The sequence below is a fragment of the Hypomesus nipponensis genome, chromosome 6 (genome assembly GCF_054491055.1).
Source record: "Hypomesus nipponensis isolate SF chromosome 6, ASM5449105v1, whole genome shotgun sequence".
NCBI classification, from domain to species: domain Eukaryota; kingdom Metazoa; phylum Chordata; class Actinopteri; order Osmeriformes; family Osmeridae; genus Hypomesus; species Hypomesus nipponensis.
The window spans coordinates 12,141,603-12,169,382 of record NC_140366.1 but is presented as its reverse complement, the minus strand read 5'-3'; the positions used below and the strand labels follow the sequence as shown (position 1 = coordinate 12,169,382).

The following is a 27,780-nucleotide window of genomic DNA, read 5'->3' as shown; positions in this document are numbered from 1 at the left end:
AAGAATATGCTTCAGTGTGTTTATACATAATGTATATAGATTTGTCTAATTATCTTTGATCAGAAACAGGTTTATTGTCACGGTCGGCGTTCTCTGTGTTTAGTGGACATCTTGGTGTTCAAAACCTTTAAGACGCAGCTTTGATTTTCTTTTATGGCTCCTGCAACCCTTCTGGTTAGAACATTCCAGAGAGGTTAGAACCGGATATGGAGACGTCTCACAGACACTCCCCCGATTGGCTGTCCTTTATTTCCTGAATGGACAATTTGACCCCTGACCCTCATCATCATTCGTCGTAGGCTTGTTGACGTGTGGGTTGACTTGTGACATGTGGGTTCTTACCCCCTCTCATCTCTCAGGGGGCATGGTGTGTTTGGGGGGTGGGGGTGGATTGGGGTCCCGTATCCGGGTTCAAAGGGGGAAGTCCTCTCTCTCTGTTTTGAGTTTTTACGGAGCGTGTCGGACAGGTCTGGGGGGGAGGGCGTTCATGCAGAACCAGGCCTTAGCAACATTCCCAGGGGGGTCGGCCGGCGAGGGGAGCGGGCGGCCTACTTCCAGATGGGCCTGTGGAAAGAGACAAGGACTTGCTACTAGCAGGGGTTGGAGTGGGGCTAGGTGTGATGAAAGTGGGGATGGGGGGGATGGGGGGGACGGGTCAGAGGGAACCGTGTCCCTCTCTAGGTGTTGGGGGTCATCATTGTCCAAATCAGGTTCTGTTGGTGGATTCCATTCGTCTGGTTGTAGTTCCTGTTTATCCAAGTTTACGGAGGTTAAGTGTATTCTAATGTGAACACAACCACACTGTTAATGAACTGTCCTGATCTGTATTAGATCCAGGACATATCTGGACATAGATTTGAGACATACATCTGGATTTAAGGTGCTTCGCTTTGTAGCTTCCCAGGGTCATGGAGTAGATATGCTGATAGAGCTCGGGGGTCAGTCTGAGGAACAGGGATCCTCACAGACAGCTGCTCTGGGTTCTATCTCCTCTGATGGGCAGCCGGTCAGCGTCCTCCATCATACTGGTCTGAGACAGGGATGGAGGAGGGACAGGGGAGAGGAGAAGAGAGGTGAAGAGAGGAGAGGGGATGAGAGGATTGGAGAAGGAAGGAAAGGAGGAAACACGAGAGGAGAGACATGTCCGATGCTCAGTTCGAAGACGGATGACCCTCCCATCCATCACGGTGACAGGGGGTCTGTCTCTTTAAACACACACACACAGATCAGGTGTCAGGAGACAATGGGGGGCCAACGTTGGCTGACTTTTGGGAAGGCTGTCGATAGAGGCCCCTGTGCTGCAGCCATTGTAGGCCAGAGTGTGTCTGAGGTGTCGCTCCCTCTGTTCTCAAAGTGTGTGCACCTCTTTGACTATGGCGATGCTCTCTGTCGCAGCTGACAGAAGCTCATGTAGCCCTTTGTCCTCCTCTGAAGTGCAGCAGCTCGATCAGCACTCTCACATCGCTCATAGACGCGCTGGTTGTTGTACAGTGTACAGTAGACTAGACAGATGTAAACCTAATTTGGCAACTCTTTCTTTGCCCCCTCACTCTCTCTCTCCTAGATTGCCAGTCGGGCGTGTCTCTCGAGGTCTTGACGGCCCGTTGCCAGGGGAGGAAGAGCTGTTCGGTTCGAGTGTCCACAAGGGAGTTTGGAGACCCGTGTTATTCCGGGACAAGGAAGTACCTCAGTGTCATCTACACCTGTGGTGAGTCCCTCACTCCTACCCTCACCCCTCTCTCCCCTCCTTCTTCTAAACTGCAAACCCTTCTGCAGAGTTAGAGCAGTTCTCTCTCTGGCCAGTAGGGGGTGGTGGTCTCTCACATTTGAGACGAGGTATTTCTCTACGTTGCAGATCGTAAAAGCTACAGGTAGTAAGAGCATTGTGTTTGATTGGTCCGTCTGTCTTTCTCAGCTTAGCTCTCTCATTCTCTGTCTCTCTTCAAACACCACTGTAGGAAACAACGTGCTCTCTGCTTTATAAAACTCCCTTCTCTCTTTCTCTTCTCTCTCTTTCTCTTCTCCCTCCTCCCCCCCAGCCCCCTCCACCTCTATCCGTGTGTGGTGTCATCAGGGGTGGAGTCTCCACGGTTGTTAATCAGCTATGTGATGATGGTGAGAGGAAGGGAGGGGTGGTGATGTTCACTTTTGAGCAGTTCCTTTTTATAGCCCCCCCTCTCTCCGTTGCTCTCTCTCTGTGTCTCTCTCTCCCCCCTCGCTCTCTCTCGGAGGAAAGAGAGTTTCCTCTGTCTGTTCCCCACCCCCAGGCCCATCCTGAACTGTCAAACCATAATTCATTAACCACATACACACGCACTCACACAAACACACACTCACATTGTCCAGACGCCCTCAAATCCAGGAATCGATCCATCAGTGACAAGCTCTGGAGCCTTTCACACCAGACATATCATTCACTCACACACACACACTAAGACATCCACACAGACGCATGAACACACATCCATTACCATCTTCCCCAATCCCTCACACCTTCAAATGCTTTCTGAGCCATTCAACCCTTCTCAAGTATACAACTGTAAGAGACCCTGGATCAGTCTAGACTGTGTCCTCCTAAAAGCTCCAACAGGTTGATGTGTGTGGGAGAGAGAGAGAGAGAGAGAGAGAGAGAGAGAGAGAGAGAGAGAGAGAGAGAGAGAGAGAGAGAGAGAGAGAGAGGGCCAGGGGGGGCATGGAGAGAAGAGAAGGCTGGGGGAGGTGTAATGTGTTTGACATTACATGGAGGGAATGTATGTTTGTGTGTGATGGAGGGGGGTGGGGACAGGGGTTTGGGTGGTTAGGGGGCGGAGGCTGGCAAGACTAAATCATTCTAGCTGTAGTAGACATGAAGTCACTTGAGGCTTGAAAAAGTTGTAATTTTAGGGTATCATTTTTCATGGACGGTAATGTGTGCTATATACAAGGAAGAGGGGCAGACTGTGTGTGTGTTTGTAGTCAGGATGTGTATGTTTGGGTGTGTGTGTACCCTATGTATGTGTTTGTGTGTGTAGCCTTGGAGTGTGTTTATGTGTGTAGCCTACTGTATATGTATGTGTGTATGGACGTTACCTTGGTGTGTGTTTGTGTGTATGTAACCTAGGTATGTGTGTATGTAGCCTAGGTATGTAGCCTAGGTGTGTATGTGTTTGTGTGTGTGTGTGTGTGTGTATGAAGCCTGTGTGTGCATGTGTGTGTGCGTTAGCCTAGGTGTGTGTTTGTGTATGTATATAGCCTAGGTATGTACATGTGACTGTGTATGTAGCCAAGGTTTGTGTGTGTGTGTGTGTGTGTGTGTGTGTGTAGCCAAAGGTATGTGTGTGGTTTTGTTTGGTTTGCAGTAGAGGTCACTAGCAGCCCCACGTTCTGAAGAACTTCCATTCCATGATTCAACTATTGGTCATAGATCCAAAGGGCAGCCCCCAGGTCCTGACCCCCCAGGTCCTGACCCCCCAGGTCCTGACCCCCCAGGTCCTGACCCCCCAGGTCCTGACCCCCCAGGTCCTGACACCCCAGGTCCTGACACCCCCAGGTTCTGCTGGATCTCAGAACCAGGAATACCTCCAGTGGAGTTCTTCTAAGAGGGAGGATAACAACCAGAAGGCTTCTTCTTCACGTCATGTATTTGATAAATGGGCCAGCCTGGGGATGTTTCCTTTAATGGGCACAGCTTTGATTCACTCTGTTTTTTCGCTCTGCTTTGAAGTTTCTGTTGTCTGGACATGTCCCCCAATCCATGACTCCCCCAGTACTGTTTGCCCTAGAACTCATGGCCATCATGCTACTCTATACAGTACAAAAGTGGTTTTCAATGGGGGTTCATTGGATGAGAATATAAATATACACTAGATTATGACAGGAGAGGGACCTGCTTTGTTGGGCGCAGGGCGCAGGGCGCAGGGCGCAGGGCGCAGGGCGCAGGGCGCAGGGCGCAGGGCGCAGGGCGCAGGGCGCAGGGCGCAGGGCCATTCTTTATGCTCGGAGATATGGTGTGAGTTGTGTTGGTTCATGTGAGCGCTGATCAAATCATCTCCTCAAGGAACTTCCATTCTCCCTCTCTTGTTCTTTCTCCACCCCCCCTCTCACTCACACACCCACTCAACTTCTCAATCTCTTCTTTCACTCATTCACAGTTCTGTCTTTCACTTGCTCACATTAGTTTTTTGTTTTTTCACATCTTTCTTTGAATCACTCTCTAGATATGTCTCTCTTCCTCTCCCCTACTTTCCCTCTCCTCCATCTCTCTCTCTCTCTCTCTCTCTCTCTCTCTCTCTCTCTCTCTCTCTCTCTCTCTCTCTCTCTCTCTCTCTCTCTCTCTCTCTCTCTCTCTCTCTCTCTCTCTCTCTCTCTCTCTCTCTCTCTCTCTCTCTCTCTCTCTCGTCTTCTCTCTCCCTCTTCCTTTCTCTCCCTCTCTCCCCCTCTCTGTCTTTTCTTTCAGTTCTCTCTGCGCACACACACACATGCATACGCATGCAAGCACACACACAGGACCCAACTCAGGGTAATGAAAGGTTAAGGAAGGCCTAATGAACAGCCAGGATTTCTGGGAGGAAATGGATTAATTGCAGCACTTTGCCTGAGCAGAGAGCCCTGACAGCTCCGGGGCTGACAGCTCTGGGGCTGACTAGAGGGGGGGGGGAGAGGGCAGAGGGCTGGGGGTTCGAGGCTAGGGTAGGGGTAGAGGGTAGAGGGCTGGGGTAGGGGTAGAGGGAAGAGGGCTAGGGTAGGGGTAGAGGGCAGAGGGCTAGGGTAGGGGTAGAGGGCAGAGAGCTAGGGTAGGGGTAGAGGGCTGAGGGCCAGGGCAGGGGTAGAGTGAATAGGGCTGGGGTAGGTGGCTGCAGGCCTGGAAACAGCTGCATAGCATGTCAGTAGCTGTGTGTCCTATCAGTAGTTATAGCTCTTGTAGCTGTAAAGTGTGTCAGTAGCTATATGGTGTGTGAGTAACTATGGTATGTGAGTAACTATGGTGTGTCAGTAGCGGTCCCTCTGAGAGGGGTTTGCTGCAGGGCAGAGGTGGGGGGGGGGGGTCTGGAGGAGCCTGCAGTCTTTCAGTAGGAGCACACAGAGATGCAACCCCCCTCATCACAGCAGTGCTGGAGACTTGGGGAGGGAGGTGTTTATTTTGGCTGGGCCTTGTGTGTGTGTGTGTGTGTGTGTGTGCACGCGTGTGTCTCCAGCTGCAGTAGTAGCCACTTGGCCTCCCTTGGAGCCTATATCTCATATCACAGCTGATGCAGTAGGATACAGTTAAAAAGCTACACACACACCTTTCCATTTATACAGCACATACACACATGCACACACACACAATCCTACTCGTACAGCACACATACACTCACACACACATGTTGGGGTTCAGAGAGGAGTAAGGGGGCGTCTGAGCTCCCAAGCCTTCCATCCTACAGACCAGGCCAGACCAGAACAGGCACCGTGTTGACACAACATCACCTGATCCCCCCAGAACACAAACATCACATCAACCCTTGTGATCTCTCTCTCTTTCTCTTTGTGACTGTGTGTGTGTCTGTCTGTGTGCGTGTGTGTGTGTGTGTGTGTGTATGGTATGAATGGGAATGTATGTGTGTGGGTGCATACATACCAATGCCCATAAAAGGAAGTACATTTGATTAGGATAACGTCATCCCTAAACAGTTCTCTCGTTCGCTCTTGCGGATAAACACACACTCACTCGCTCGCTCACACACATGAACACACACACACGAACACAAACAATATGAAAACAACTCTGGTAGTTGCTCCAGAGCCAAGTAGTCTTTTCCAAGTCTTTCCTTCTCAGCCCAGAGAGGAGGGTCTGAAAGAGGAGCTGGTTTCTGAGCAGACCCAGATCAGAGGGCATTGTTGGGGGTGTGGCCATGAACATGGTTAGGGGCTGGGCCAGGAGTGTTAGGGGCGGGGCCAGGAGTGTTAGGGGCGGGGCCAGGAGTGTTAGGAGCAGGGCCAGGAGTGTTAGGAGCAGGGCCAGGAGTGTTAGGGGCGGGGCCAGGAGTGTTAGGGGCGGGGCCAGGAGTGTTAGGGGCGGGGCCAGGAGTGGCCGTGGCTCATTCGCTACTCTGTCCTGTTATGTCACTCTCAGCAGCGACCCTGCCCGCACACAAGGCTGTTTGTGGCACTGATGAACTGTTGCCGTGGTGATGTGCTGATGCCAGGGGTCAGAGGATTGTGCCCGCTCAGCATGTTTAGTCAGCTGATGTCTAACCCTCAGCAACTGATGTCCACACTCACCACCCAGTACCTGCCAACTCTGGGAAACAACACACACAGACACATGCTTACTCATACGCACACTCACGCACTCACACACTCACTGCATCTCAATATTTCACGCTGTCTCTCTGTCTCATTCAGTTTCTTCTTTCTCTCTTACTCAGTGTTCATAATGCAGCTCAATTATCTTTACACAGCATGGAAACAGCCTGTTTGCTGCAGTGCATTATGGGTGTGGTGGTCTTGTCAGTCATTAAAATGTTTCTCTAACAAAGTGGACTACATCACATTACACTAGGTGTTTGATTAGAAGTTCCTAGACTTTTCTGTATTTCCCTTTCTGGCTAGACTGATAGACTGCAGTGGTAAAAACAAGGGATAGCCCTCTCTCTCTCTCTCTCTCTCTCTCTCTCTCTCTCTCTCTCTCTCTCTCTCTCTCTCTCTCTCTCTCTCTCTCTCTCTCTCTCTCTCTCTCTCTCTCTCTCCCTCCCTCTCTCTCTCTCTCTCTCTCTCTTTCTCTGTCTCTGTCTCTGTCTCTGTCTCTGTCTCTGTCTCTGTCTCTGTCTCTCTCTCTCTCTCTCTCTCTCTTTCTCTGTCTCTCTCTCCCTCTCTCCCTCTCTCTCTCTCTCTCTCTCTCTCTCTCTCTCTCTCTCTTTCTCTGTCTCTGTCTCTGTCTCTGTCTCTGTCTCTGTCTCTCTCTCTCTCTCTCTCTCTCTGTCTCTCTCTCTCTCTCTCTTTCTCTGTCTCTCTCTCTCCCTCTCTCTTTCTCTCTCTCTCTCTCCCTCTCTCTCTCTCTTTCTCTTTCTCTCTCTCTCTCTCCCTCTCTCTCTCTCTCAATTCAATTCAATTCAATTCAATTGGCTTTATTGGCATTAAGAAACAAATGTTCATATTGCCAAAGCAACGCTGGAACCACAGAACACAATATTAAAACACAAAACAATATTCATATCGTTACTATTGATGTCAGTATACTATTGATGTTACCGGATAATACAATTTCAATCAAACATGACAAATTCAATTGAATTGAAAGATTAAAGGAAACTTTACCATAACCTTAAGTACCTTATTATATATACATATATACACATACACGTCAGTCACACACACGGTATATGTTGTGCTTGTGCTTTGTGTGTGTGCATTGTGTGTCCAGGTCACTCACTGTCTCTCAGGTTGTGGCATACTGATACATACTGGGCAGCAAGGTATGCTCTGTCTCCTTCTCCTAGGAGTATTTTTACCTTTGAGAGGTCACCAAGACCTTTGAAATCTGAGGTTACAGAGTGGAATTTGTTCCAGTAACCATTTCTTACATCACTGAATGTTTCACATTGTAGGAGGAAGTGCACCTCTGTCTCAACCTCACCTGTCGAACAGTGACCACATATTCTGTTTTCTTTTGGTTGCCATGATTTTTGGTGACGTCCTGTTTCAATTGCCAATTGGTGGTCACTGAGCCTGTACTTGGTTAGGATCTGTCTCTGCTTTCTATCTCTGACGGTAGAGAGATATTCTGCTAATTTATAATCTCTTTCTAAGGCCAGATAACATTCTAATCTACTTTGGCTTTTAGTTTCTTCTTTCCAATGTTCCAGGTAGTTTTTTTTACATTGTGTTATAATTTGGTTGACTCTGATTGGTGTCTGGAAAGCAGTGTTGGTGTGAGACTGGTCAGGGTGTGTCTGAATGGGGGCGGTTAGTCTCAGCACCAACTGACATAGGGGACTCTTATCTGGGTTCAGTTCTTGGGTTTGGAGGGCTTTGGAATGGAGGGTGTCTAGAGGGCTGGATTTAAGGTGATTGAAGAAATTTAGTGCTCTCTTTTGGATATTAATTATCAATGGGTATCTGCCTAATTCTGCTCTACATGCATTTGTTGGCGTCTTTCTGTGAACATGTAAGATGTATCTGCAGAATTCTGCATGTAGAGATTCTGTTGGGTGTTTGTCCCAGCGGGTATAGCTATGATGACTGAGTGGACCCCATACTTCACTACCATACAGCGCAATGGGCTGGATTACACTATCAAATATTTTAAGCCAGATTTTAATTGGAACTTGCAAATTATAAAATTTTCTTCTAATTGCATTTAGGGCTCTTCGAGCTTTTTCTTTTAGTGCATTCACTGCCATGTTGAAACTCCCTGATGCTGTTATGGTTAAACCAAGATAGTTATAACTCATAGCGTGTTCAATTACATGATTACTTATAATAAACTGGTATTTCTCTTCCTGGCATCTGGGGCGTTTTTGAAATATCATGATATTAGTTTTCTTCATATTTATTGCAAGGGCCCAGTTTTGACAGTATTGTTCAACAATGTCCAGCTGTTGTTGTAGTCCTCGTTCGGTGGGAGACAGTAGGACAAGGTCGTCAGCATAAAACAGAGACTTCACCTCTCTGTCTAGGAGGGAGAGGCCAGGAGCAGTACATTGATCAAGCTTAACAGCAAGTTCATTTATATATATATTAAACAAAGTTGGACTTAAATTACAGCCCTGACGAACACCCCTTTTTTGAGTAAAGAAATCTGTTTGTTTATCCCCAATTTTGACAGCACATTTATTTTCTAAATACATCGATTTAACCAAATCATATGTTTTGCCCCCTATACCACACTGTAGGAGTCTATAGTAGAGTCCTTCATGCCAAATAGAATCAAAAGCTTTTTTGAAGTCAATAAAACAAGCAAATATTTTACCATTTTTTGTTTGGTGTACATGTTTGTTAATTAGATTGTGAAGGGTATATACATGATCGGTGGTTCGATGTTTTGGAACAAAACCAATTTGATTTCTGCTCAAGATGGTGTGTTCGTCAAGGAAACCTAGTATTCTTTTATTTATTATACTACAGAATAGTTTACCTACACAACTGCTGACACAGATGCCACGGTAATTATTAGGGTCTGATTTGTCTCCATTCTTGTGAATGGGGGAAATGAGCCCTTCGCACCAGATGCCAGGAAAACATCCTGACTGTAAAACTGTGTTAAACAACTTCAACATTGCACCTTGCATCTCTGGAGTGCTGCATTTAAGCATTTCATTGGTAATGCTGTCTGGACCACAAGCTTTCCTTGACTTGAGACATTTTGTTTGTTGTGTTAATTCTTCCCAAGTAATTTGGAAATCAATAGGGTTTTGGTTGTCTTTGATTGTTTCTTCTAATTTTTTGAGTTTTTCTTTTATAATACATTGATCTGAATTCATTTGATTGATTGGTATGTCTTTGTACAGATTTTCAAAATGTAGTCTCCAGATGTCACCATTTTGGATGGGTAATGCTTGAGTTTTTTTTGTGTTGAAGTTGTTCCACATATCCCAGAATTGATTTTGATTAATTGCGTTCTCAATATCTTCAAGTTTCATCTGGGTATAGTTTTGTTTTTTGTTTCTAATTGTACGTTTGTATTTGTTTAAAATGTCATTGTACCTAATGCGTAGGGCTGGATTTCTTGGTTGGCGATGTTTTTCATTTGCTATTTTCTTTAGGTCTTTTCTAATGGTTTTACATTCTTGATCAAACCATTTTTCAGTATGTTGCCTTTTAATTGGTTTCCGTTTGTGTTTGATAAGGTCTGCTTTGATAGCTGCTTTGTGAAATATCTCTCTCTCTCTCTCTCTCTCTTTCTCTGTCTCTCTCTCTCTCTCGTTCTCTGTCTCTCTCTCTCTAATGTCTCTCTCTAGTTCTGTATCTCTCTCACCTCTCTTCTATGTAGGTTTGTGCTGCTTCTCAGTGTGTGGCCTTTTCTACACAATGCCTTCCTTCATGTTGAAACTTTTGAGTTGTGTTGGTGCACATCAGCACTGATCAAATCATCCTCTTGAGGAACTCTCTTTCACTCTCACTTTTGTTCTCTTGCTTAGTCTTTTTCTTTCATTTCCTCTCTCTTTACTTCTCTCTCTCACTCTCTACCTTTCCATCCATCCCCCTCTCTCTCTCTCTCTCTGGCCCTCCATCTCTGATCATTCATCTCCAGTCATTACATCCCAGGTCTGATCCACAGTCTTGCTCGGGTCATGGAGTTTGTTCAGTTGCACCCTCATTTCCCTATCCCTTCCAGAACCCAGGGATAATGGCACACCAGAAGCTGATTGGGCAGGCCAACAGGAAGTCTGGCCAGCGCTGCCTTCTGTGGCATGTGTCACGTTACTCGGTCTTTGAAGGGTTAGTATGAAAATAGAGAGAAACCATGCTGGGTGCCAGCAAGCAGCTTTGATCTGTCTATCTGCTGAAGGTTTAGGAAACATGGTGGCGATAATCAGCAGAGGGGAGGAGGGGGGTGAAGGAGAGAGAAAGAGAGGGAACAGACATAGCCGTCTGTCTGTTTCACCTGCACGTCTGTGTGTCTCAATCAAATGGCTGTCTGTCTATCTCACCTGACCCCCCTCAGCCCAGTTTTCACCCCACAGGACAGAGTGCTGGTGTGGTGTGGTGGGTGGGTGTGTTGTGGTGGTCAGAGATATTAATGTAATGCTCCAGACGATCCCACCATCTCTAAGTTAGAGACTTACATGTAAGCTCTAACATGGTTGGTGGACAAAACAGTGTGCACATACCCACGCATACACGGTTTGGAGTGAAAGGAAAGCCCTCAACTCACAGGACAGAGCTGCATTGTTGTGTTCTTCTGGTCAGGTTCTAGAATCTTCTGAAGCCACCCCCTACCTTACTGTGCTGTAGCGCTGTTGTCCTGTTGTATGTTTAGTTTGTGAAGAACAGAGGAACTAATGCAAACCAGTCTGTGGCTGGTTGCAGTTTTCCTACTGTGGTCGAGGAGAAGGAAACAGAGTGAAAAAGCGAGTGAGCGGGAAAAAAGTTAGTGAGGGAGTGAGAGAGAGAGAGAGAGAGAGAGAGAGAGAGAGAGAGAGAGAGAGAGAGAGAGAGAGAGAGAGAGAGAGATAGAGAGCATATAGAGAAAAGAGAGAAAGTGAAGGAGAAAAAAGATAGGGAGAGAGGGTGAGAAAGAGAGGAAGAAGAAAAAAAAGAGAGATCCCAGGGCAGTCACAGACCAGATTCCAAATCTCAGCTGAATGAAATTCTCAGGTCATTTCCTATATCTGCATGCTGAACCCCCCTCCCACCACCAACACCATCTCTCTCTCTCTCTCTCTCTCTCTCTCTCTCTCTCTCTCTCTCTCTCTCTCTCTCTCTCTCTCTCTCTCTCTCTCTCTCTCTCTCTCTCTCTCTCTCTCTTCCCCACATACACACACCCCCTTCTGTCTACCATGCGGTCAATCTCAACCTCCCTCCCTCTCTCTCTTTCTCTCTCTCCCTCACGGGCTCCACTCACAGTAGTCTGCTGTGTAGGTGGACACTCCATGCCTTGCTGTTCTCCCTCTCTCTCTTTCCCTCGTTCCCTCCCCGCCTTTCTTTCTCCCTCTCTCTTTCTCTCTCTCTCTCCCTTCCACTCTTACGTTCCCTCGCTCGCGCTGTCACATTCCAGTCGTCTACAGCCCAGGTCTCACTTTCTCTCTGCGAGAGCAGGACGGAAGGAGGGAAGGAAAAGCAGGAAGGAAGGAGGTAAAAACTAACAGAAGAGTAAAGAAGAAAGCAGCCAAGAAGCCCGTCTCCTCGACGCTCCCCTGCTCTCCTCTTTCTGAATCCCTCCCTCACTACCCATTCAAAAAGAAAAGGAAGAAACTGAAACCCGGTCCATACTCTGGCAGGATTAAAGGGGGGGAGAGAAGCAGTGAAGGAGTTTACCTTCCTAAAGGAATTCAATTTTTCCGTCACCTTCACCTTTTTTTCCCCCTTCACCTTCCATCTCTCCTCTTTTGGGACTGGTGGCTCCGGTTCTCCTCCACAGCACGGTGAGGACTCACGTGAGCGTCTGTTTTTCCTGTCTGTCCTCTCCGACCCCACCCCTCCAGCCCTGCTCGGGTGAGGGCACACACAGACACTCACACCCAGGGAGAAACGGCACTCGTGCCGGGGAGCTAGAGAGAGACTTATTGTCTAGACCTCAGGAGGATTTCCACTCAGTCATGTGTGTGTAAGTGTCATCTTCTCTCCTCAGAACAAGGCTTCACACCGTCCACTGTCAAAAGAGGATTCTCTCCTCGTCGCTAGAATGTGTGTGTAAGAACCTGAGGAATGTGGCCATCCTGAGGCTTTTTGTCGTGTGGTTCCTGTGTTGTGCATGTCTCCCTCCAGTGAGGTGATTCTGCATTACCACACCACTATGCTAAAGCCCTGTCTGGTCAGCCTGTTGTGTGAGGCTGAGTTTGGGTGTTCACCACCTTGGCTTGCTGAGGGAACACTGTTGAGTGTCTTGTAATTGCTGGCTGGGTGCTCTGTATCGGGTTTCTCCAGGTTTTTCTGGGACCAATGTGGAGTCTATTCTGGTCTCTCCTCCATGAGATACCAGTGTTGAGTATTTGTTGGTCTCCAACCAAAATACATTAGTGTTGGCTCCCTGTTGGTCTCTCCTGTAAGTGAGCTCAGTATTGAGTCTGCGTTGGTATCTCGGAGAGATTATTATTGTGTGTATCTATGTTGGTCTCTCTTTGTACACCCTGTCTCTCTCTGCTGTTTCAGTGTCTGGGGAAAGCAGCAAGTGTGTGTCTGTGTGTGTGTGACTTTAGTGTGTTACCTTCTGTGTCTGGTCTCTCTAAGGACGGGTGAGTGGTCAGGAGCCAGGCCTGGGCTGAGTGAGTAGATGACAGGGAACACTGACAGCCCAGCGTGTGGACTGTAGAGAGAGGCACGACAACAACTGTATGACACACACACACACAACTCTTTTACTGTGTGTGTGTGTGTGTTAATGTCATGGAAAAAGTAATTAAGAATGAGAGTTGGTTAGTATGATTACATGTTTGGAAATATGTGTGTGTGTGTGCACACTGAAACAGTTTGGAACCGCAGGAGAGAGCATGAGAACTCTGGTGTGGTTACCATAGATGGTCAGTGTGGTCAGTGATGAGGTGTTGGTCGTATTGAAAAGAGCAGAGCAGCATAGAAGAGTAGAGTAGAGTAGAGTAGAGTAGAGTACAGTACAGTACAGTACAGTACAGTACAGTACAGTACAGTACAGTACAGTAGACCAGAGCAGGCTAGATCTGAGTAAAACAGAGTAGAGCACTCTCTGTTTATTAAACCAGACTTTTGCACTCACTGTGCCACATATAAAACAGTGTGGATTTCTCCCAAGAGTGGTCTGTTGGAGTGTGTGTCTGTGTGTGTAGCAAGCTGCCAGCCAGGTTCCCTCTAAGCGGTGTGCATGAGCACCAGTAGAGGGCCTGTCCCTCCCTAACCACAAGGGACTCTTTGTTTGTCATTTATGAATTAGTGTGTGGTTTGGGTAACGAGAGGCCTGGTCGAGTTAGACGGCAACTGGACCAGCCCAACCCTGAACACACACAAACCAGCTTCATTAGACTGGAGCTTTATAACGTGTGTGTGTGTATGTGTGTGCCCTTTGTTTATTATTTTAGATTAGTGGTCTGAATGTTCTCTGGAGATTAACAGAGAGATTTAGATAATGTCAGAAGAAGGATGTTTAATTGTGTAATTTGCCCTCCCTCTCTCTCTGTCTCCCCTCAATATTTCTCCATTACTTTAGTTTTGATCTCTTTCTCCTTCTTTCTCTTCCTTTTTCTGGTTTTCTATCTCTCTTATTTGCCGTACTGTCATGCAGAAAGGGTTTGGGGTAGTCTGAAAGTTGTCTTTGAAACCCTCTCATGGACACGCACTCTTCAGTGTGTTTGACAGTGGTTATCAGCAGACATCAGTGTTTGAGAAGTAGATGAAAGGTTGTTCAGAGTCATAAAAACTCCACTCTGTCTCTGTCCAGCCACAGGAAATATGCTCTCTATCTTTCTTGTCTCTCTTTTTCTTTCCTTTTCATCCTTCAGCCCTTTATGACCCTCTTACATCCACCCACCCACAACTATCTCTCTCTCCCTCTCTGTCTTTTATTCCCTTGTTCTCTTGTTTGTACTTTTCATCAAGAGGGTTTATTTACTCTAGTCCAGTCTGAATGGAACCTGGCTTCTTGCTTTGGACTCACTCCTTCCTTTTAATGTATCCTTTCTTCCCTCCTCTCCCTCCTTTAATATAGCGTGGTCTCACTCCCTCTCTTCTTCCTTTAATATAGCTTTTCCTCACTCCCCCTCTCTACCTCTCCCTACTTTACTATAACCTCCCTCTCCCTCTTTTCCCTTCCTTTAATAAAGCCTTTTCTCTGTCCTTTACTCTCTCCCTCTCATGGCTTTCTCCCACCTACCATCTCCGATGTGATCGTTTTCGTTCTACCCTGCCCTCTGTTTTTGAAACTTAGCATGCATTCCTCTGCTAGTCCCTAGGTATGCTTACACTTTCTCTCCCGCTCCCTCACTCTGCTCTCCTCGCTTTTGTCCTTAATTCAGCTTCTCTCTCCCTCTCTCTCCCTCTTGCCCTTTCTCTCGCTCACTCAATCCACCCCCACCCTTCGTCCGCCCTCCCCCACCCTTGGATCCCCTATCCAGCCCATGTTTAGGGGCTCCTGATCGTCAAAGCAGATGTGGTGGGCACCGGAACTTCCTGGCATTCTTCAGCCAACAAGCAGCTGCTTCGTGGGGGTTCATCCCTGCCCGCCCCCCCCCCAATCCTCCGTACCCTCAGGTCCCACCCATCCCCCCATCCCCTAAGTCCCCAACCCCATGATACCCCCCCCCCCCCTCCCAGCCACACCATAACCCCCCCAGCACCACCCTAAAAGTACCACCCACAGTACCACCTAACAACACTACAGTTCTGCCCAGGTACACCACTACACACACGCATACACGCACACAAACACACATGTCCATACAAGACCATTCTTCACTAGGTTCTCACACTCATCTCCCCACCAGTCGCTCTCAGAGCTGAACACTGTCAGCTCCTCTTCCAGAAGTTGATCCTTTCTGAGGCAGAACAGCTAGGATCAGACACACCAACACACCACACTCAAACACACACGTATTTTGTGCGTCTCTGCTTGGTCCTGGTGTCAGCAGAGACGAGGTTTACAGAGGAACTCTGGAGGATCTCTGGAGGTGGGACTCATCTGAAGCTGTGTTATTGTGCACACTGGGCAGGACAGGGATCTGAAGATGGGCAGATATATGGCTGTTGGAGGCCATATATGTCTGGATGAGATGCTTGCAGAGCCCCCTCCTTCTCTCCTTGCTTTAGAGGTCACCAGGGTGTGTGTGTGTTTATGTGTCTGGGCGCGTGAGTGTATGTGTGTGTGTGTGTGTCAGAGAGCATACTCAGACTGCTGCATTGCTAAGCCCAGGCATCGAGGCATGTTCTGTACTTTTACAGGTCTGGTTTTGCCTCCTTCCCTTCTTCCTCCATCTCTCCGTCCCTCTTACCATCCCTGCTCAATCCCCCCACCTCCCTATTTCTCCCTCCCTCATGCATCCATCCCTCCTGACCCTTCTGCTGCCCTGTCTTCCTGTCTCCACATCTCTTCCTGACTCCACCTCCCCTCCTGTCTCCACCTCTCTTCCTGACTCCACCTCCCCTCCTGTCTCCACATCTCTTCCTGACTCCACCTCCCCTCCTGACTCCACCTCTCTTCCCTCCATCCCTCTCTCCATCCTTCCCTCCATCTAAACCCCCCTCTCCCTCATTAAACTAAATTTGTTCTGAGGAGCAGGGAATGATTTGTGCCCAGAAACATGTGCTGCACAGAGAGAGAGAGAGAGAGAGAGAGAGAGAGACAAATAGAGAGAGAGAGAGTGTGAGAGAGAAAGAGAGAGAGAGAGAGAGAGAGAGAGAGAGAGAGAGAGAGAGAGAGAGAGAGAGAGAGAAAGAAAGAAGAGAGAATGAGAGGAAGGGAGAGAGGTTTAGGGTAAGTGAAGACTGGCAGAGTCCACACAGTGAAAGCAATAGAATGGGTAAGACATATAGCTTGAGAGAAAGAGTGACAAAAAAAAGGTAGGATAGGATAGGATTAGGATAGACAATACCAGAAATGGAGAGAGTGGTAGACAAAAAGAGAAAGAGTGAGACAAAAAGAGAAAGAGTGAATGAGGCACAGAACTTAATTTCGGTTCAGATAAACATCTATTGGTTCCCTGTCATGAAAACTAAAACTTCTAAGCAACCCCACTCACCTCATAACTAGCCAACCCAACTCTGTTCTGTTTTCAGACTTTCAGTGTCAACATGTTGAAAAGGGGAGTAAAGAGATGGTTTGGGGGTGGATAGAGAGTTTAATTAAGCTAGTTTATCGAAAAGCCAGAGAAAATTTTGTTAATTTTGCTGTGTTTTGTAGGCTTGTCACTTCTTTATTGACATAAACACATGCTGTAGGCAAGGTTTGTTTTCTTGTATGAACTGTAAACACATGTTTTAGGTTGTGTCTCTTCAGTACTTTTATCACTCCCATATTACAGGTCGGGTCGGCAGAATTAGCAGACACCATTAATGATGTAGGCGGCGAGTTTATAGCCCTGGGTTTGAATGAAGCATTAAATCGCTGCAGCCTCCACTCTGGCTCCCATCCTTGTAATGGATGTTGGGTTCAAGAAAGCACACCTGCAACGCTGTAAAGGCTAGGCTAATCCAAACATGCTGTACCAGACAGATATAGGGGCTAAACTATGCTAAGATAAACATTATGTACAGTGTTATAGAACCTACCCTGGGCTAAATTAGGCTAAACTAATCAGGCAGTGCTTATAGCGTGTGTGCACATTGCACAAGACCAAAAGAAAAAGGTTTCAGGTCTCCAATTTCCTTTATTGTTGCACAGTTAAGCACTCATTTGGAGTCAGTGACTCTTACCTGAGTCCTGTGACTCATGATGACTCGTGACTCAGCATGATCCTAATCTGTGGTTAGGTACACCACCTATTCACACAGTCTGAGGGATGCCTGTGGTGACGGTGAAGGAGAAACCAGATTAGAGGAATACAGATTAGGACCACCACTCTCATGGGACACAACTAACCTAAACATTTAAGAATCCCATGTATCAATTTTGTTAACCATCTCGGATCAGAAGTCTCTGTCTTGCTGCGTTTGAGCCTGATGACCATGTGACCAGGTCACGTGTGACCAAGCTCATCCAGAACGAGTCAGCTCTCTTGATACAGCTCCATGTGGGTAATTACCCTGCTGATAATAAACTACCGTCCAACCGCAGTCTTAAGGGGTTACAAGTCACTGGCTAACATAGCGAAGAGCGTCACATGACCAGATGAAAATGAGCCTGCTGTACTAATACCACAGGCAGGAGCACATGCACACACATCGTCAGTGACAAGTATATAAGCCCAAATGAGTGTATGTTACTTAAGGTTGGCCTGAGTTCCTTTTGGCATGTGTTGGGTCATGTACAGTGTTTATAGTGGGGCGTAAGTGTGACAGACGTATGGAGGTAATACCCGTCGTTTCAGAGTCTGGTCAGTGTCATGGTGACTGTGCTCTGTTTGGTTTGGGGTAATCTTCTGGTAGTTTCCTCCTAATAACTGTGATATTACCGCTGGGTGTGTGGGCCTGGATAGTCTCAAGAGCACTTCTCTCTAGATCTTCCTCTCGCTCTTCATTTTTCTCTCTCTCCCTCTTTCTCTCTCCCTCCCTTTGTATCCTCTTCTCTCTCTCTGTTGGTTTTAATCACTGTACATAATGGCGTCCGTCAGCTAAAAGCAGAGCCAGACCTCCACTGTCGTGTTTGTTTAGCAATGTCAATGTGAGTCCAGGCCAGCTCCCTCTTTTCTCTCTCTCCACCACCAACACCATCTCTCTCTCTCTCTCTCTCTCTCTCTCTCTCTCTCTCTCTCTCTCTCTCTCTCTCTCTCTCTCTCTCTCTCTCTCTCTCTCTCTCTCTCTCTCTCTCTCTCTCTCTCTCTCTCTCTCTGTCTCTCTCTCTCTCCTTCTCTCTGTCTGTCTGTCTCTCTTTCTGTCTCTCTGTCTCTCTCTCTCTCTCCTTCTCTCTGTCTGTCTCTCTCTCTGTCTCTCTCTCTCTCTATCTCTTTGTTATCCCGGATGCTCTGCCAGAACCATACTTTTGGAATGACCCTTTATGACCAGTGAAGCCACAGTCTGGACACATATACCCTGATCTTAGCTTGTTGATCCTAACCAGTCATCAGGAGGCCTATGATGTTGGCTTAGCTGTTGGCCTGCTATACACCGCTGCTTTAAATAAAGCTAGAACAGGGCTTCTTAAACTATTTAAACCAGACTCCCCTTTGAAAATGTTCAAATGTTTAACCCCCCCCCCCCCTGCATTAGCATCCAATCCTATTTTGACAGCAATATACTTTCCTTATGTCCTGTTACGACAAAACAGTACAGTCCATCTCTGTCAGAAGAGACCGAGGCCTGAAACAGTGGGAAGATTCTGTAATTCTGTGATTTGTTGGACTCGTCTCAAGACAAGTCAAATCTCATACGTTCTCAGGTAAAAGGCACAGCACAATTATTCATTGTTATCTTGCAGATTATTACCTTTCCAGGCTTGCTGTTCCAAACTTGAATTGGGAGAGCAGGATAGTAGGCCCTTTGTATGGTGGATGCTCACTGTCATGCTTGACCAATCAGGTAGAGTGTACCATACGGATTTTACCCATAAATGTCAAGGGTCAGCTCCTCCCCTGCTCCAGTCCTTTCTCTCTTCTTCTCTTCCCGTTTTCCTCTCTCTCTCTTTCTTGAGCTTTCTTCTCTTGATGGTTCTCTCTCACCCTCGCCTCTCTCTTTTTCTCTCCCTCTATACAAAGGCAGTGTTACCTGCAGCTTTAGTATTTTGGAAAAGAGGAGATCATATAGCCTTATTCAGATGTTTGGAATGCACCATATACCTGTCTTCTGCTCCATCTCATCTGCCTATTACTTTCCCCCCAACCTTTTCCTCCACTGTCCTCCCTCCTTCTCTCAATATTTGCCATCCTCCCTACCTCTCTGCTGTCCTCCCTTCCTTTCTCTCTCTCTCTACTTACTTCTTTCCTTCCTTTTTTTCTTTTGGGTTCGAGTGTTCATATGGGTCTTGTTCGTGTCAAAGCCCCCCTTCCCTCACTGGAACACCACATAAAGCAAGATCGTTGTTTTACCCAGGTGGCTATTTCGAAAATGTTCAACTCCTGCTGTGCTCGCTGGTGAGCTTACCAAAGAGTTCTACCCTCAAGCTCTGCTCTAATGCTGGCATCCAAATGAACCCAACGGCTAGAAGAGGAGTTGAGCTGTCAGACGCAGGGCAGGGAATACATTCCCAGCTGTGTGGAGCCGTCGTGGGGAGTGTCAAACAGAGATGTTGTGGTGGTAATTGAGACATCAACAGAGAAGGAGCAGTTGTCTCTGAGTGTAATGTGCTGCTGTAACTGTGTTAGCTGCACTTCGTTATCTAATCACCAAGATGGATACTGATCCAACTACGACACGAGCCCCAGGCCCACAACAGGTGTTTATTTTAAAGACACTCGTAAAAAGAGAGAGAAAAAGAGAGTGTGTGGGTGCCCCTAGCCTGAAGGACACAGCTGTGAGGTATAGAGGAGGCAACCAGACAGTGTGAATATGGAGCTGAAGTAGGCAGACAGCCACCAAAGTCCTCACCAACTGAACTAAGTCTACCAACCTTGCTAGATCATATTAGACAGACACTAACTGTGGACACAATACTGAGTTTCTGAAATGAGAATATGTATGGTGACAATATTAGAGCTGTCCAATGACACAGAATAGATGACTTTTATATAGATGGTGTGTGTGTGTGTGTGTGAGAGAGAGAGAGTGTGTGCGTGAGTGTGTGCACGCCCGTGTGTGTGTGGTGGACCCATGCCAGGAAACCCAAGCCGTTGAGGGGGATGAGAAAGGAAATGATGTGATGGGTTTACTGCAGCGCACTCTTCCATGTCTTATGGATACTCCCCTCCCTCTGTCTCTCTCTCTCTCTCTCTCTCTCTCTGTCTCTCTCTCTCTCTCTCTCTCTCTCTCTTTCTCTCTCTCTCTCTCTCTCTCTCTCTCTCTCTCTCTCTCTCTCTCTCTCTCTCTCTCTCTCTTTCTCTTTCTCTTTCTCTCTCTCTCTCCTTCTCTCAGTCTGTCTTTCCTTCTCTCTCTTCCCCTGTGCTTTCTCTTCTCTCTTCTCCTTCTTGATAAGAAACAGCCGCTAGTGTAGCTTGTGTTTGTGTGCTTAATCACAGAAGTCTATTTTAGGAGGGGACTCTAATAATAGCCAGTGAGGCTCAGTCAGGGATCTGTAGACAGTAAGGACAGGACCAGTATGTGTGTGTGTATGTGTGTACTACAGCACCAGACACCGGCTGCTGTGTAGTGATTAGTGAGAGCCGATGACAGCTCTGGACTGATACACAACTCTGTGTAATTACCCCTGGCCAGGAAAACTGCCTCTCTTAAGACTGGAGCTCTGTCAACACGCACACACGCGCGCACACACACACACACATCGAGACACACATGCAGGACTGGATAACCTGTGCCTTCTTCCTCAAATAAGAACCACACACACACACACACTTAGACAAGTCTGCCCTGCTAGACTAGTCGTCATGGATTATCACGTGCTGGGTATTTCCAAAGCTGTGGGACAGAGTTCAGCTGTCTGGATGTCTGGTCATGTACAGTATGAGGAAGGGTTGACACACCAATGACATGGAGTATACGCAGACACATACTGGCACCATGATAGACAGTTCAAATATACCTGAGAGAGGAAGGCACACTCATACACACACAACATACACACCTGACTGAGCGAAACGTTCTGGAGGCAGGACCTACTCAGTCGGGAGGGGCTAGTCAGACTCTGCCCACAGTGATGAAGAGATAAAAGGGAGAGAGAATGTGGGCTGTCTGCATTCTCGAACCATGCTTAATGTTCGAAACTGATGGAGAGATAACTATGTCAAACCTACCTTCCTTCATTTGTAATAGATTCAAATTCACCCTGCTTGTCCCCCAGGGAATGTCCCTGTACTTACTTTAAGTCGCTCTGGATAAGAACGTCTGCTAAATGACTAAATGTAAATGGTATTAACTGGATTGGTTTTGTCTCATCTGACACACATTGATACTTCCTGTCTCAGAATACCTAATACCTTATACGGGGTGTTCCCTTTAGCCATGGACTTGTATGGAGCTGGAGACTTCCACCACAGCTTCCACAGTCATCATGACCAACATTGGCTGGGTTTCCCAGATTCATTAAGAAGCTCTTAACTAAGAGTTTCTTAGTGCTTCTTAGCGCTTCTTAGCTCTTAGAACGCTCTTAGAACACTCCTAAGAAGCTCTTAGTGTTAAGAGCTTCTTAACGAATCGGGGAAACCCGGCCATTGTCGTTTCCTGTCACTGTCTAGACGAGCCAGGCTCTTATCTGTGCAGAGGCTGTTGTGAGGCTGGTTTCGCTAGACACCCCCTTTTCTCAGACAATACAAAAAGTTTAATTGTAATGCTTCAGCAGCCCTCTCCCAATCAGACCTTTTGTCTCTTATCTGATTAGCTCATAAACCAGACACAGGCCAGTGAGTTTAGGGTAGGGTGCCCTCTGATGACACGGCATTTAGCGTTTCCTTGTTGACCCAGTGAAACATCAGATAATACTGTTCTGCTGACTCTTGAGTTACCGTGCTGTCCTTCCCTTACCCAGCCCTCTCTCTCTTTCTCTTTCTCTCTCTCTCTCTCTCTCTCTCTCTCTCTCTCTCTCTCTCTCTCTCTCTCTCTCTCTCTCTCTCTCTTTCTCTCTCTCTCTCTCTCTCTCTCTCTCTCTCTCTCTCTCTCTCTCTCTCTCTCTCTCTCTCTCTCTCTCTCTCTCTCTCTCTCTCTCTCTCCCTCCCTCCCTCCCTCCCTCCCTCCCTCTCTCTTTCTCTGTCTCTCTCCTCCACAGCTAATAAAGGGAATGAAACACAAACACTGTCTCCCTCCAGGCCTCTGTTTGGACAGGTCACTTGTCCCTCAGGGGGTCGAAGGTCACCATGGGAGAATATTAGTGGTTGGACACTGCTGCGTGGTCAGCCTTTGAAAGGGACACCCCCTGCCCTACCCACCTCATCTGCAGGCCTGCCACCCTGGGTGCCTGCAGGTCTGACTGGTCCGGTCTAGTTCATGTCCTCAACGAGGATTTGATTATGTCTCTTGATGTTGGAGTTGGCTCTGAGGCTTCCATGGTGAGCTGAGTGTGGAGATGGGGGGGGGGGGGTCTGTGTTGGGAGGACTATGGGGGAGGGGAGTCACACTGAAGCTGGGTCCGTTTCACACTGTTTGTTATGACCTCATGTTATCATCAGCCCACTATTCTGGTGCCTGCATCTGTCTGCCTACTAGCAACTGTTAAGTGTGTGTGTGCACGTGTGTTTCTGAGTGTGTGTGTCTGCTCAACCAGAATTATGTGTTGTCCATTGTAGTTAAAAGGGAAAAACAGACTATGTGCTTTGCAAATTCATCTTGGATGTGTGTGTGTGTGTGTGTTGATGGTGAGGGGGTCCAGAACCCGTCTCGCTGAGCCAGAAGAAGGGAAGTTTGTTTCAGTTCCAGGGTTTTCATCAGTATCAGGTCCCCCTGTGTAACCAGGCCTGGAGACATGACCTGATCCGGAAGAGTCCATTCCAACAACACAGCTGGGCCATGCAGGACCAGGATGAGCACCCTCCCTCACACATCCAGCACATCCTATTCCTCCCCCACACCTCTCCCTCACTCCAGCCCCCCTCTCCCCAGCTCACTGCTACCCTGCCCCCATCCCAACCTCACCAGCCCCACTGCTCACATTACCAGTCCTCAAGACCTAGCTCTGACGTGCGTACCCAACACAAATAATGGCTGTGTTAGTCATCCCCTGTCATATACAACACACACAGCACGTGTGGTGTGACGGCTATGAAGGGACTACTCAGCTTGGGTTTGGAAAAACATTACGTTTATGCTGAGGCTTGGCTAAGGTCAGAAAGGTCCTTTCCTCTCGCAACCACACACACACATTACACACTTATACACTCTGGCTTCACAAGACCCCATCTTCACACCAACATGTGCACTGTTCACGATCACCTATCCTACCATTTCTCAGACCCACCACCCTGCTTACAACACACACACACACACACACACTCACACTCAGGCTCGCACTTCCCCAATCTGCTGCAGTCAGCTGGATCCAGTTAGTTCTCCATGGTGGGCATGTTCCCTGGTGAGACTCTGGACACTGAAAATCCTGTGGAAGAGGGAGGAGGGGTGGAGAGGGGTGGAGAACAGGGGGCAGAGGGGAGAGAGGAGGAGGGGTGGAGAACAGGGGGCAGAGGGGAGAGAGGGGGAGGGGTGGAGAACAGGGGGCAGAGGGGAGAGAGGAGGAGGGGTGGAGAACAGGGGGCAGAGGGGAGAGAGGAGGAGGGGTGGAGGACAGGGGGCAGAGGGGAGAGAGGAGGAGGGGTGGAGGACGGGGCAGAGGGGAGAGAGGAGGAATGCAATCTCAACACCTTTAGCTCGTGGCCTGTTCACCTAGCATATGTTGTTACTCGAGAATGCTATTAGCTACATTCGTTTTTGGTCTGTGTGTGTGTGTGTGTGTGTGTATATATGAAATGAGTTTAGGGGAGCAGCACTTTGATGTCTCAGATTAAGGGGGGCCCAGGCTAACGTTTGATTGAAGCCAGACAGAGTTGCTCAGTCCCCTGACGCACACACACACACACACACACACACACTGCACTGTTTAAATGCACCTCAGTCACATCCAGCTGCAGCTGCCATTCACTCTTTCTCTAAACCCTTTCTTCAATTTTTCTAATTCTCTCTTTCCCTCCCTCTCCCTCTTTCTCTCGACACTTTTCTGTGGTGTCCTCCTGTGTCCCCTCCCCCTCTATTCCCCTCTTCCCAGGTGGGTTGCCTTGTGCTGCATGTTCCCCATCAGGCTCTAAAAGCATTGTCCCACTGCAGTTTAGCTCTGGTCTGGACATGGGCCTCTGTCTCCCTCCATCTCTCTCGCTCCCTCTCTTTTTCTCTCCCTCCACCTCTCTTTTTCTCTCCCTCCAAAGTACTCCAGAGTCCAGTGAAAACAACGTGTGTTTCTGCCAATGTATACACAACCCTTTGTTGCAAGCCTGCTGGTCTCCTGAGCCCTGTCCCCCTCTCCCTCCCCCTCTCCATCGCTCTCTCTCACACCATTGCTCTCTCTCACCCTCCATCTTGCTGTCTCTCATGCCCCTATCTCTCTTTCTATTTTTCTCTCCAACTATCTTTCCTTCCCCCTCTCTCTCACTCCATCTTTCTCCCCCTCCATCTCCCTGGCTCCCTCCTCTCTCTCTCTCTCTCTCTCTCTCTCTCTCTCTCTCTCTCTCTCTCTCTCTCTCTCTCTCTCTCTCTCTCTCTCTCTCTCTCGCTCTCTCTCTCTCTCTCTCTCTCTCTCTCTCTCTCTCTCTCTCTCTCTCTCTCTCTCTCTCTCTCTCTCTCTCTCTCTCTCTCTCTCTCTCTCTTTCTTTCTCCCTTTGCAGTCATCTCCTCATGTTCCCACTCCCTGTGGTGTGCTGGGGTTCTTGCACTGTGCAGAGAGAGGAAGGGAGTGTGGCCAGGATCCCGTTAGCAGAGTTATAATAAGACATAAGAGGAATCATTCGCTCAACGTTTTCACGACCATGTCATTAAAGCGCTGGCAGATTCCACATATAGATTTATACATTGTTTCTCACCCTCGCACTCTTTCTCTCTCCCTCTCTTTTTCCCTCTGTCTCCATAACTCTCTCATTCTCTTTCTACCTAACTCTCCATCTCTCTCTGTGCATAACTGTATTTCTCTCCCTCTCTCTCTCCCTCTCACCTCTGCCTCTCATTCCTCCCTCATTCCTCCTGGCTTCACAATGTGAAGTTAGCTGTGTTCTTGTCCTCAGGTCTTCTATTGACTGCTCTGTTTGCTGACAGCCAGTTGTCACCTGAGCGCTTGTTTCCTTCCTTGTTTCCTGGAGCTGAGCCAGACATAAACCAGGGATGAACCAGGCATGAACCAGGCTTAAAAAGAAACAGGAGCAATCATTTACACAGTTCACAAAAGTTAGAATGTGGGCTGGTATGTATGTGTGCAGGTGCGTTTGCATGTGTGTGTGTGCGTGTGTGTGCATGTGTGTGTGTGAGCATCGATGGTAAGACCAACTTGGCATCTACCAGCTGTGACCCTGGGCTACATGTGCAGCCAATTATAGCCAATCAGAGGTCTGTAATCAAGGCTAGGGGGATGGGCCTGTGGTGGGCTGGGGTGGGCTCATTAGCCTGTCAGAATGAGGAGGTTGGACATGGCCAACAGGACTTTTAGAAATTATACTTCAAAATGTATGTTATTCTGTTTTACGTGTCTTTTTCACCCTATTCACTAGTGCACATTTTGCTGCAAGTATACTGTGTGTGCATACAGACTAGTATACAGACTGGCTTGGAAACGTTCTGGGGGAGTGTACTGTCGGCAAGTATCCATACTGGATAGTGCACTGTGTGTATGAGTGGTAAGTGTGCGGTAGTTTCGATGCTGGCTGGGGCTGCTTCTCGGGGCTATGCGAGGTCTGCTCCAGCTTTTTTATTGGCTCATGGAGTGGAGCCGAAAAAAGTCTCGGGAAATTTGGTTTGGTGTGTTTATTCACGCTGGGGTTTTCGAACAAATAGACCCTTTTTCTCTAAACTCCAATTTGTCTTTTGAGTTTCGTCGTTAGTATTTCTGCAGAGCTCAGCAAAAAGAGACATTATTATTTAAAAAAAAGTTATTCTTCTCCCCCCCATCTCTGTTGTTGTGGGCCAGGGGTTTGAAACAGGCCGGGTGGAGGGAGATGTGTGTGGGGGACTGGGGGGACTGGGGGACGTATGGACAATGTGTAGGCAGTAAATCACCCATTACACAGCCATACAGCCATACAGCCAGACAGACATGTTGACCAGAGTGGTCACTTAACCATATGTGAGGGGGCTGGAATGTAAAAAAACAAAACACTGCTGCATTGTGGGGACTGCGTCTGGGATGAGAGCATGGTGCCTGAGTCACAGGATACTGTGAGGTGGGGGAGAGGGAGGGGGGTTTTGTGAAGGCGTAAGTCGAACGTCGATTTCGGGAATAGCCCTTGCTGGGTCAGAAGTGCTTGACTCACACCCGTAACTCTGTATGACTCTCCTGCCTATACCTCTCTCCCATCTCATCCGGTCTCTCCCCCAGTTTCTTGTCTTACCCTCTCCTGTCTCACCCTCTCTCCACCCTTTAGCCAGCTTCCCTCCTTCCCTCCCACCAGGAAGGGACTTTGTTTTATGTTTTGGTATCTCATCATTTAGTGACTGAACCTAAAACGTAATGTTTTACCACACTTTTTCTTTCTCTCTCATTCCCCTCCTCTTCCCCACACCATCCTCCCTCTCTCCAGTCCCAAAGAAGCTTCTCCAGGACCCCTCTCCCAGGCCCGTGTACCCCCCTCCACCCCATGCCCATGACCCCAATGTGGTTGGAGACAGCGCCCCGCCTGATGGGAGCTCACTCATAACCCCTGACACAGTACCAGGTGAGTACCCTACACACACACATAACCCCTGACACAGTACCAGGTGAGTACCCTACACACACACACACACACACACACTCATAACCCCTGACACAGTACCAGGTGAATACCCTACATACACACACACACACATACACATACTGTGACACACACAGACACTCAGACATTCAGACACAGTATTCAGACAAAGTACACCTGCATACACACTCATTCAAACACACACACACACACACACACACACAGACACAGTCGCCCATGAGCTGATTTAGGTACTGTTCTTAATCAAATATCATTAGTGAACAAAGAGCATGACAATGAGCGATGAACATCTTTGCTATATTGACAAATACTTGTGTAACTTGCCAGGACTCAGGCAGGAAGAGAGTCGAAGGGACACAGAGAGAAAGAAACAGGGATGGAGGGAGAGAGAGAGAGAGAGAGAGAGTCAACGAGAGGGATAGAGAGTGGGAACGAGAAGAGAAACCACCAAGGATGAAACACAAACAAAGCATCATTCATGAAGAAGGATGGCTATATTCCAGACACACTAATGACTCTCTGTGTAGGCCTACTCGCCCGGCACAGATTAGGGAGATAGAGAGATGAGAGAGAGAACAGAACAGAAGAGGAGGAAGAGGAGTGTCTGTTGTGCTGACAGTCCTTCACACATGAATGACTTTACTTCCAGTCGTGCAGTACCTCTCTCACTCGGTCCATCTGGAAAACTCTGTTTCCATCCCAGCAGAGGAGAGACCATGGAGAGAGGACTGAGAACACAACGTTTCTGGACCCCTGCCGCCTTTTCCATTCACTGTAAATCACACAATCTTTTCATCTGTCTCATTTCCTGTTGCTGTTTTATAATCTCATCTAGACTACAGGGACAAACTAAGAACATGTTCCATGGATCCTCATAAAACGATCCGATATCTCTGTTTGACCGATCCATTTACCCGCATTCTATCTGAGTCGTCCATCTGTCTTTATGAGAGCAAGGCAAAGGAGGCTAAATGCTAGCCGATGTGTGCCACGACAGTAGTCAGTCCAGGTGGAAACATTTATCCCCTCAGTCAACAGTTCCACTTTAAACTGCATGTAT

The 27,780-nt window shown here is 47.8% G+C and overlaps 1 protein-coding gene across 2 annotated transcripts in view; it reads left to right on the top strand.

Annotated features, from left to right (window-relative positions):
• eva1aa (eva-1 homolog A, regulator of programmed cell death a) overlaps window positions 1–27,780 on the top strand; it is a 58,777-nt gene that overhangs the window by 25,681 nt on the left and 5,316 nt on the right. For both annotated transcript variants that reach the window (XM_084700800.1, XM_084700801.1), the window contains 2 exons: window positions 1,565–1,708; window positions 26,547–26,681. In XM_084700800.1, coding sequence (XP_084556926.1) covers window positions 1,565–1,708; window positions 26,547–26,681 — 279 coding nt within the window. The remainder of the gene's footprint in view (window positions 1–1,564; window positions 1,709–26,546; window positions 26,682–27,780) is intronic.